The 12,172-nt window shown below is 43.1% G+C and overlaps 1 protein-coding gene across 1 annotated transcript; it reads left to right on the top strand.

Moving 5' to 3' along the window:
- Positions 1–10,139: 10,139 nt before the first annotated feature.
- LOC122004161 (U3 small nucleolar ribonucleoprotein protein MPP10-like) lies at positions 10,140–10,947 on the top strand (the record flags this gene model as incomplete). Its single annotated transcript, XM_042559087.1, has 4 exons — positions 10,140–10,173; positions 10,539–10,609; positions 10,684–10,737; positions 10,816–10,947. Coding segments are annotated over exons 1-4 (291 nt in total), but the record flags the coding sequence as incomplete, so codon positions are not given.
- Between the last annotated feature and the right edge of the window lie 1,225 nt (positions 10,948–12,172).

Genomic DNA, 12,172 nt, shown 5'->3' with positions numbered 1-12,172 from the left:
GATCAGATGATCGATTGGGCAATTGGTTCCGCAAACAGTAGGCTTCTGGATCGATCAGCCGATCGATCCAGCAGTTTCTGTCGCGAACAGAGAGCTCTGGGATCGATCACCGGATCAATTGACCAGTCTGGATCGATCAGCCGATCGATCCAGAATATTGTCTCGAGCACAGTAGCGTGCTGGATCGATCTCTGGATCGATCCGACCCAAGTCCCGCATATAGTAGCCGGTTGAGTCGATCACTGGATCGATTCAACCATTCCAATCGATCGGTGGATCGATTGGGAGGTCTGATAACAGCTGGGAAACGTTTATTTCAGTTCCTTGACCATAGGGGATGTAGTATATGTTAAGTACACTTTAGTTACACCCCTTAGTATATGTAGAACCAAGAAATGTTGACAGTTTAGCAAAATTTTAATTAGTACAGCTTCCGCATCTAGATTTAATGATGGTCATGGAATAGTTTAGCACAACATAATGTGACGGTCCTGCCTTACAGCTTAGTTAGTAGATGGCGGGTCGTTACAGAGTGGTATCAGAGCAGTTTCCATACTTCCTACACACACATCAGCATTGAACCTGCAGCTCCCAAGTAAGAACATCTCTCACTTTCTTTATGTTTCTTGTTTCATGTTTAGATATAACTAAAGCATGCTTGTTCATGATAGTAGTTAACAAGATAACAATAGTTACTCCATTATGATTGTATTGGTCATGTATGTCCTTGGTTCCTTTAGAAATGACACGAGGATGCCCAGCTAGAAGGGCACCAACTACTGAGCCCCAGCATGAGGCGGGTAGTTCAGTGCCTCCCCCAGACCTGACAGCATTAGTGGCTCAGTTACAGCAGCAGTTAGTTGAACAGCAACAGGAGATAGCCACCTTAAAGGCTAATCAGCAGAATACTCCCACAGTCACTCCGGAACCAAACTTAGCGACACTAGTAGTCTTAGAGGTTCCACCAGTCCAGCCTGCAGCACCAGTAGCTCCAGCAGCAGGAACACAGAGAGAAGCCTATATGATCCAGTGGCAGAGAGTCAAGCCAGAGAATTTCTCAGGCACTAGAGAACCATGTGATGCTCAAGCCTGGTTCAAAACACTGGAAAGTACGATGGAGCTCCTGGACTGGCCAGAGTATGAAAAGGTGAAGTGCGCCTCCTTCTTCTTGACAGGAGATGCATGCATGTGGTGGGAGAGAATTAGAGCGAAGCGCCCAGTAAACCAGATGACATGGGCAGACTTCGAGAAGGAGTTCTTTGAAGAATTCTTTCACATGCGGGTCACAAACCGCCACTACGACGAGTTCACTGAGTTTCGTCAGGGCAACCTATCAGTTGAGGAAGCCGTGAAGAAATTCAACAGGTTGGCTCGTTTATGCCCTGAACTAGTCAGTACAGAAAAAGAACGAGTTCGGTTGATGCTCAAGATGCTGAGGCCGGAAATAGCAATGCATGTGGCTGGCGGCGTTCACAGGCCGCAAACCACCGAGGAACTAGTCAGTAGTGCTCTGACCACCGAGCACTACCAGAACAGTATCAAGCAGCAGAAGCAAGTTCTCTCAGAGTCGAAAGGTCAAGGAGGCTCAGGCACCCAGAAACACCAGGGCCACGGCTCCCACGGCTCTAACTGGAAAGGGAACTCCAGCAACAAGCGCAAGCCAAGGAGTTACCCAAAAGGAGGACCAGCCAGTAAGCAGCCCAGTTATCCAAAGTGTGCTACTTGTGGGAAATTCCATCCTAGAGTTTGTCGTAAGGGCACACGAGGATGCTTTGAGTGCGGACAAGAAGGACATATGGCCAAGCAGTGTCCGAACAAGACCATCTTTCCTCCACCACAGCCGATTCAATACGGAGCCCAGCCAGCTCAGTTACATCAGATGCAGGCCGCACTAGAAGGTCCCCACATCAGCCAGGGCAGATTAGAAGCCCCTCCAGCTACGACGAATGCGAGGATCTACTCACTCACCAGAGAGGACGTAGCAAATGCCTCGACAGTTGTTACAGGTCAGATTAGTATTTTACAGCAAAGTACAACTATCTTATTCGATACTGGGGCAACTCATTCATATATATCCAGGGCATTTGCTGAGAAGTTAGCAATACCTCCAGAGGTACTCAGTAGTCAGTTTCTGACAACGTTACCTTCAGGAGAAATTATGGCATCCACGCACTGGCTCAGAGCAGTGCCAGTCATTATAGCAGACAGAGAACTCTTTTGTGATATGATGGTGCTAAATATGACTGACTACGATGTCATCTTCGGAATGGACTTCTTGATCAGATACGGTGCTTCCATAGAGTAAAGAGAAAGTCGTATTCCAACCTGAAGCAAAAGCACAGTTTGAGTTCGTAGGAGAACCAAAGCGAAAGCCCAAGAAGTTTCTCTCAGCTATGAAGGCACAGAGGTTAATGGATTCAGGATGTACGGGGTTCTTAGCACACGTGGTCAGTACCATCCAGGACAAGGACCAACAGCTAGCAGAGGTCCGAGTCGTATGTGACTACCCAACAGTCTTCCCTGAAGAGTTACCAGGCCTAGCACCAAACAGGGAGATTGAATTCGAAATAGAGCTCATTCCCGGTACAAATCCTATTTCCAAAGCACCGTACCGCATGGCTCCAGTAGAGCTGAAAGAACTTCACGAGCAATTACAAGAGCTGCTTGACAAAGGCTTCATACGTCCTAGTCATTCACCATGGGGAGCGCCTGTATTGTTCGTGAAGAAGAAGGACAGGAGCATGCGCCTGTGTATAGATTATCGGGCACTGAATCAAGTCACGATCAAGAACAGGTATCCTCTTCCCAGAATAGATGACCTGTTCGATCAGCTAAAGGGAGCAGCAGTGTTCTCTAAGATAGACCTCAGATCAGGTTATCATCAGGTGAAAGTCAAGGAAGGGGATATACCCAAGACAGCATGCAGAACCAGATACGGACATTACGAGTTCGTAGTCATGCCCTTTGGCGTGACAAATGCTCCAGCTACTTTCATGGACCTCATAAACAGGGTATTCAGAGAATACTTAGATAAGTTCGTTATCGTGTTCATCGATGACATTCTTATCTATTCAAGAACTCAGGAAGAACACGCAGAGCACCTGAGAGCAGTATTGCAGACCCTTCAGCAGAACCAGCTGTACGCCAAGTTCACAAAATGTGAATTTTGGTTAGATCAGGTGTCCTTCCTGGGTAACATAATCTCAAAGGATAGTATCATGGTAGACCCCAGTAAGATAGAAGCTGTGAGTAACTGGAAAAGACCCAAGAACGCTAGTGAGATCAGAAGCTTTCTGGGATTAGCAGGTTACTACAGAAAATTTGTAGAGGACTTCTCCAGGATAGACTCCCCACTGACAGCTCTCACCAAGAAGAACAGAAAATATCAGTGGACAGAGGACTGCGAGAACAGCTTCAGGGAGCTAAAAAGGAGATTGACCAGCGCACCTATTCTGACTCTACCAGAAAACACAGGCAGCTTCGATATTTATAGTGATGCCTCTAAGTTGGGACTAGGAGCAGTGCTGATGCAAGATGGCAAGGTAATCACCTACGCCTCTAGACAACTCAAGGAATATGAGAAGAATTACCCTACTCATGACCTTGAGCTTGCAGCAGTCGTGTTCGCTCTCAAAATTTGGAGATATTACTTATATGGAGCTCAGTGTAGAGTATATACAGATCATCAGAGTCTGAAGTACTTCTTCACTCAGAAGGATCTGAATATGCGACAGCGCAGATGGCTAGAGCTGGTCAAAGACTACGACATAGACATCCTCTACCACCCAGGAAAAGCTAATAAGGTAGCAGACGCACTTAGCAGGAAGTCCGATGCTACCTTACTGTCTCTAGCAGCCATGTCACCGCCCCTACAGAAGGAGATCACAGATTTCAGTCTCGAACTCATAGTTGGATAGCTCTCTGCTATGACATTAGAGTCTACCTTGCTTGGTGACATTCAGACAGCTCAGGAACAGGATCCTGAAATTCAGAAAATCAAGCAAGGGATAGCAGAATCAGAAGGTGGAGAGTTCAGAATATCATATAGCGGGATATTATACTTTGGTGACAGATTATGCGTTCCAGACTAGGAGGAACTACGAAGCAAGATTTTAGAGGAGGCTCACAAGACTCCCTATGCGATGCATCCTGGCTCCACCAAAATGTACCAGGACTTGAAGAAACGCTTTTGGTGGCCCGGGATGAAGAGAGACATCGCTCGTTATGTCAGCACCTGCCTAATCAGTCAGAGGGTTAAGGCAGAACATCAGAGACCAGGAGGAATTTTACAGCCTATTCAGATTTCAGAATGGAAGTGGGAAGACATTTCTATGGATTTCATAGTGGGACTACCCAGAACCACGAATGGTTTTGATACCATCTGGGTAATAGTTGACAAGTTGACTAAATCAGCCCACTTCTTAGCTATCAGGATATCCTACTCCATGGAACAGCTAGCTCAGTTATACCTCAAGGAGATTGTCAGATTGCATGGAGTCCCACGAACCATTATTTCAGACAGAGACAGTAGGTTCACATCACACTTCTGATAGTGTGTACAGTTAGCTTTGGGCACGAAGTTAAAGTTCAGCACAGTCTTCCATCCTCAGACAGATGGTCAGACGGAGCGAGTAAATCAGGTACTCGAAGATATGCTCCGCGCATGTGCCCTAGACTTCAAAGGAAGTTGGTGCAAATATCTGAGTTTAGCAGAATTTGCATACAACAACAGCTACCAGGCCACCATTGGCATGGAACCTTACGAGGCTCTCTACGGGCGGAGGTGTAGATCTCCAATCTGCTGGTATGAGAGTGGTGAACAGAAAGAACTAGAACTTCAGACAGATCTAGTGGCAGATACCACAGCAGCTATACAGCAGATCCGCTAGAGGATAGAGATAACTCAGAGCCGCCAGAAAAACTATGCTGATACACGGCGCAGACCTTTAGAGTTTTCAGTTGGGGATTCAGTGTTCCTCAGAGTAGCTCCCATGAAGGGAGTAATGCGTTTTGGGAAGAAGGGCAAACTAAGTCCCAGATATGTGGGACCATACCTTATCAGCAGAAGAGTGGGCAAGGTAGCATATGCGTTAGAGCTACCTCAGGAAATGTCAGCTGTCCACAACGTATTTCATGTCTCTATGCTGAAGAAGCATATCCCAGATGCCACCCAGGTGATTGAGCCCCAGCAGGTACAAGTCCGCGAAGACCTCAGCTATGACAGTCGGCCTACTCAGATAGTAGATCGAGAAGTTAAGAAATTGTGGAACAAGGAGGTACCATTAGTAAAAGTCATTTGGCAAAATCACACAGCAGCAGAGGCAACTTGGGAGACGGAAGCTAGTATGAGACAGAAGTACCCGGAGTTATTTTAAGTTCGAGGACGAACTTTTTATAAGGTATGGGGGATTGTAACACCCGAAAATTCTCAAAATTATTTTAGAAATATTCTATGATTTTTCTAGAATTTTAGAATATTTTTATGGAATTTTTAGAGTAGCGGAAGTAGCAAAAACGAATAGAACCGTAAAATAGCCTACGCGGGAATTGAACCCGAGACCTATTGGGTCCTATGACTTATGGTGAACCATGGTAACCAAGTGAACCCAGCAGGGCCGTGCTGAAAGGAAAGGGAGACAATTAAATTTAAGTTTAAGTTGGGTCGAAATACCCACTTAATATGAATAGGGAATTAATTGGCGAGGAGTGAATTTTTAACGTGATCTCTCCTCTCCCCAACCTAATTCCGCCGCCCACTTCTCCTCTCCTTCTCTCGGCGCCAACCTCAAGCAAGGTTAGGATTCTGCCCAAGGGCACTTTCCGGCGACGACTTCGACACGAGGACGCTCCCCTCCGCGAGAGGAACGTGTAGACGCGAGAAGATCGTCGAAAGGATCGTCTCCACCGGAAATCTAGCGATTAGAATCGTAAGAAAATCTGAATAGGTGGTAAGAAACCCCTCACCTGCGGTATAAGTAGCTATTCGTGTGATTTTTATGCATTAGTTTAGTCGTATGCAAATTTCAGCACATAAGGTGTGCACTAGCCTACACCAAGTGCTCGATAGAATGTTTAGCGCAGTCAAATGCAAATTAGGCATTTTATTAGCTTGGATAAATGCACTAGAAGCATTTACATTGCCTATTTAGTCTTGCTCCAGCTTTTACAGGACCAGATGTCCAATGGGTGGGCTCCCACAGTCGCCTCTAGGTTCAGATAACATAGTTCTGGGTTTAGACAACCTAGTAGAAGCAAGACAATAGTTATTAGCTTATGTTCAGTATTTTACTTTCTTAGTGGCACTGTACTGGATTAGATATCCATTGGGTTGGACTCCCATAGTCGTCCCTAGGTTCAGCTAACCTAGCAAACCCTACTAGATTCAGAATTTGTAACCCCGGGTTTAGTTAGGGATGCGTGCACAGCAAGTACAGTCGTCGGGGCCAAACAGTAGCATGATTAGTATTTTCATCTATTATATATGTAGTTTTCAACTCTCATAAAATAGTTAGGTGAAATCAGTATAGCTTTAGAATTTGTTAGAATTAGCTCAGTTTATGCTTCAGTTCAGCTCACTCTTATGATTATGTATGATAGCTCTATGTTAAGCTTTTGTTACACATGTTTTAGATAATACTATGCCATGACTAGCTTTTGGTTTCCATGTATTGTATGATAGCATGCCATGTTTTAGTTTAATCAATACACATTTCAAATAGCATGTTTTAAAATCATGAAATGCATCGAATGCATGTTTTAGTGAGGTAGATGGTTTCTTACTAAGCTCTCAAGCTTACAGATACTATTTTCCTTATACTGCAGATAAAGGTAAAGGGAAGATGGACTAGCGGAGGCTGGAGGGCAATGCTACGAAGATGTGTGTGGGCAGGAACTTGGAATAAAGATCTTAGGGAATTTCAGCAAGCTTGTTTTAAGCATTAGAACCTTTTAGCATTTTATTATTTTGTACCTTAGCATGTTAATTGCTATGAATTAGTTAGTCATGCACCCTATCATGCTTAAAATACTATTTGTGTGATGTTAGAATGTTTTGCATTTAGTTTAGAATTGATATGAGTAATTTTAGCACGAACAGGTGTTGAAATCAGAGCTTAGCTGCAAAATCAGAAACTCCAATCGATCGGTGGATCGATTGGGGGTTCCCAATTAATCAGCTGATCGATTGGGCAATTGGTTCCGCAAACAGTAGGTTTCTGGATCGATCAGCCGATCGATCCAGTAGTTTCTATCGCGAACAGAGAGCTCTGGGATCGATCACCGGATGGATTGACCAGTCAGGATCGATCAGCCGATCGATCCAGAATATTGTCCCGAGCACAGTAGCGTGCTGGATCGATCACTGGATCGATCCGACCCAAGTCCCGCATACAGTAGCCGGCTGAGTCGATCACTAGATCGATTTAACCATTCCAATCGATCGGTGGATCGATTGGGAGGTCTGATAACAGCTGGGAAACGTTTATTTCAGTTCCTTGACCATAGGGGATGTAGTATATGTTAAGTACACTTTAGTTACACCCCTTAGTATATGTAGAACCAAGAAATGTTGACAGTTTAGCAAAATTTTAATTAGTACAGCTTCCGCATCTAGATTTAATGATGGTCATGGAATAGTTTAGCACAGCATAATGTGACGGTCCGGCCTTACAGCTTAGTTAGTAGAAGGCGGGTCGTTACAATAACCTCCTATGACCTAAGTGTAGGATCGAAAAGAATTTAGATATCTCCGCAATTGCATGATATTGTCCACTTTGGGTCTAAACCCTCATGGTTTTGCTCTTGGGCTCTACCCAAAAGGCCTCAAGCCAATGGAGATATCTTTTCTCTTATAAACCCATGATCTTTCCCATGTGTTTCCAATATGGGACTATGTTTACAACCTTGCAACCCCAACAATCCCCCCCTCAAACAAAGGACCATAGGCTTCCCACGTCCGATCCTCGACCCACCAGGTCTTCCTGCCCCTCGGTCCACCCGACCTACTAGGACTTCCTTGCCTAGTCGCAATTAGGACTTCCTTCCTGGTGTCTGGTCCTCTTGATCCGAACATAGGAGCCTCTACTTTCTTTGTTCGAGGTCAATATTGTACCCACATGGTTCAATCAGACCATAGCTCTTGTGCACAGTCGGCGGTTAAATCTTCTAGCAGTCCGGGCTCTTATACCAATTGTAGGATCGAAAAGAATTTAGATATCTCCACAATTGCATGATATTGTCCACTTTGGGCCTAACCCCTCATGGTTTTGCTCTTGGGCTCTACCCAAAAGGCCTCAAGCCAATGGAGTTATCTTTTCTCTTATAAATCCATGATCTTTCCCATGTATTTCCAATATGGGACTATGTTTGCAACCTTGCAACCCCAACACTAAGGTTACCTCCCCTTAGGGTTTTCCTCCACCTAGGGTTACCACCCCTAGGACCTAAGGTTACCACCCCTTAGGATTTTCCACCACCTAGGGTTACCACCCCTTAAGACTTAGCACTACAAGAAAAACGTAATTCAACAACACTCAAACGACAATGGTTTTATACTAAACTGTTGTCTTTTTGCCTTTTAACAATGGTTTTAACAAAAACTGTTGTCTTTTAGTAATTTTTTTGGCCTATGACAACGGTTTTTAAAAACCGTTGTCTATTTATGTTTTTTTGTGGATACGACAACGATTTTTAAAGGGTACGACAACAGTTTTTTAAAACTGTTGTCTATGTGCGCTTTTTTGGAATTACGACAATGGTTTTTAAAACCGTTGTCTATTAAGTGTTGTTGAATGCGATTGTTTTTTCTTTCGCCACTTTTTCTCCTTCGTCATTTGTCTGTTTTACGCCTTGTTTTTTTCTGTCTCTTTCCCAAAACCCTACTCTTCGCCGCCTCCTCCTCACCGCCCTCTTCGTCGCCTCCTTCCTCACCACCCTCTTCACCGCCTTCTTCGCCGCCTCCCTCCTCACCACCCTCTTCGCTACCTCCTTCCTCATCGCCCTCTTCGTCACCTCAACTTTCGGCCTCGCCACCTCCTCCTCACGGCCTCTACTTTCATCCATCTTCACCTCCTCCTCACGGTGGAGAAGGTCTTCACTTCCATGTCCGTGTCGGTTTTTCCCCTCTCTCCTCTCTCTCCTTTTTCTTTTCTCTTCTCTCACGTCTTCCTTCCTCAGCTCGACTCTTCTCGCTTCTCTCAGCCTCCACCTCGCTGAAATCCTCGGCCAATCAGATCCAATAGAGGTCGTTGTCCGCTGAAGCCCCGACGGAGATACCGATTGCGGTTGCCTTGCTTCGTCTCCTGATCGCCTTGTTCTAACGACGGAATAGGAGTAGGGGAGTCGTCCTTGTGATGGTCGCCACGCCGGACGAGGTGGGATGGGCATAGCTCCCCGATAAAAGCCTATAATAACTTTACAATCTCTAGAAGACCGTCGCTGACCTGGAAGCATGTAAAGTTTTCCTCTTTACTGTTTAAATTTGTGATTTAATGTCGGCGAGGGGTGTTCGATCCTATCCCTTTTGGGGATTTAGACGTTCCGTCGTGGTCAGGTACTCTGATGCTTGTTTCTATTTGGATTGGCTTCTCTTGGAAGATGATGTGCTTGTGTTTTCTCGTTCATTATCTTTTGCCCCTATCGTGAAATCATTTGATTTGGTGCCATGAGTGAATTTGTAATAATGGATTCTCTGCCTGTTATTTTATTTTCGTTCATTGATGAAGGTTCTTTTTTTTTTAACCACCGGACCAAGGTTTGATTTGGATGCATATTTTTGTTGGCTTGGTTCTGTATTCTGGTATACCATGCATTGTTTTTTCATGATCATTGCAGATCCAAATTTTTGTAAACTTACCGTGAGGGGCAGGTGGTTATGTTTTCTATCTCATATAGTGTTGTGATTCTGCCTTTGGGTGCGGAAGATGATGTGGTATTTCTGAAAGCAAGTTTTTGCTTCTGATAAACTTAAGATTGAGGTATTTTACTTGTCCACTTATTTACTATTCCTATGTGGTAAATTTTGTCATAAAAATTCAAACTGAACCCTGACAATTAATAGCTATTTTTACCAAAATTATCTGTATTTTTTTCAATTTCTAATTTCAGTTGTTGGTAGGATAGTAATCATAGTTTAGTGATTGATGGCTGATGAGAATGAGAATTTGTATGTCTTAGGTGTCAGTTTATAAGTCTTCATCAACGTATTTTCTTTAAGCTCCTTACAACTGTTGTATTCTCACTATTGAGAAATTATATTGAAACCTCTCAAGCTCTTTGGGTTTTCCCTCCTTTTTGTTTGTTTGCCTGGGAAACTTTCTCAGAAGTCCTGATGGAAGATTATATTATCGATAGATGTCTTTCTTACTGATGCATATAATGACTTTACTTTATAGCAAAAAAAAACTGACATTGGGATATCTGGAATCTGAATTTGTTAATAATATAGCTCCACAAGATCTATTGTATTGATCTGCGATAACATCTGGCTGCTTGTGTAGCTTCTTAGCTTTTCTCATACACTTTTTCTTTTATGCCTGCAGGCAACAATGCTATTCAAAAAGATTCCTTAAAGTTGGATGCACTGTCTCACTTCCATTTTGCTCCAAAGCCGGTTAGCAATAAAGCTTATCAAGTGTTTAATTCTTTTAGTATTTATTTCTTGATTGACCATAAGTTATGATGTAGGTTATTGAGGACATGTCTATACAAGTCAATGTACCTGCTGTAGCAATGGAAGAGGTAAAAATATCTTTTGGAGTTGTCTTTTAGTTTATGGTAAAAACAGTTTCGAGTCACTGAAATACAATGGCTTTGCAGGTTGCTCCATTGGTCGTCTCAGATGCAGCTATGCTTGCCCCCGAGGAGATTTTTCATGGAAAAGGAAACATCAAAGAAGAGGCAGAGTTAACAAAAGAAGAGAGGAAAAGGAGACGTGCCAACCAGAAAAGAAGATTTAGAAGATTGAAAGGTATCCTTTATTCGCTTATATTTATGGTTCTGCTTATTTTCATGCTTGTCTACAATCTGTGCATAATGGTCAAAAAAATTAGTGGCGAACTTGTGATAGACATGATCCACCACTTAGAATTACATAGTTCTTGTGCACAGGATTGCATAATTTCATTCTGCTCTTTTTAGGTGTCCTCAAGAGTATTGGGCAAGAGTATTGGGAAGAATGCCGACAAGCTAAAAAAATGAAGAGACTTTAACAAATTAAGGAGCACTAGGAGCTGCAATCCCTCCTCTTCACCGACATCTAAGTAGAAAATCTTGTGTTATATTGTTCTACCTTTGTTTTAATAGTGTTATCATTTTGTTTGTTGCTTATGAAATTTTGTTGGTTGCTTATGAAATTTCTTCAGAATGTTATAGATATTATTTTTGAATGTTAGAAAATTGTATATTAAATTTTATTTTTAAATTTAGCATTTTGAATGATTTATAATATTGGAAAATTGTGTATTAATTTTTTTTATTTTTTTTCTAAAAAAGACAATGATTTTTCACCGTTGTCGTAGATAGTTTAAAACTGTTGTTGAAGACCCTGTTATTAAAGGTAGACGCTCAAAGACAACGGTGAAAAACTGTTTTCTTTGAAGGAAAAGACAACAGTTTTTCACTGTTGTAAAAATGTTGTCTTTGCCTTCAAAGACAACGGTTAAAAACTGTTGTCTTTGGGCACCCCTTTTAACAACACGGGCTTTAACAACAGTTCAAAATGGGCTACGACAACGGTGAAAAACCGTTGTTGTTAGGCTTTTTTTTTTGTAGTGTAGGGTTACCACCCCTTAGGACTTAGGGTTACCACCCCCTAGGACCTAGGGTTACCACCCCCTAGGACCTAGGGTTACCACCCCTAGGGTTTTTCACCTGCCTAACCACAGTTAGGACTTTCTTGCAAAGCTCAATCAACATATCAGATGACAAAACAACTTAACTTTGAACCCTTTGACATAATCAAAACACATGTTCGATCATCGGATGTTTCCTGCACCAACAAATAGCTCTATACACAACTGTCTGCCCAGCTACAAGAATTGCAGACTAAACATGTTGCTAAATTGTTCTCCAACAAGTCTAAGCTAAGGGCCCAAACATCCGAGCGGGATTCCTTGTTGTCCAATCTAATTATAGGATCGAAAGCGCTAAAGGGGGGGGGGGGGGAATAATGTTA

The sequence above is a fragment of the Zingiber officinale genome, chromosome 7B (genome assembly GCF_018446385.1).
Source record: "Zingiber officinale cultivar Zhangliang chromosome 7B, Zo_v1.1, whole genome shotgun sequence".
NCBI classification, from domain to species: Eukaryota; Viridiplantae; Streptophyta; class Magnoliopsida; order Zingiberales; family Zingiberaceae; genus Zingiber; species Zingiber officinale.
The sequence above is the reverse complement of the archived record's forward strand: the minus strand, read 5'-3'. Positions and strand labels throughout refer to the sequence as shown.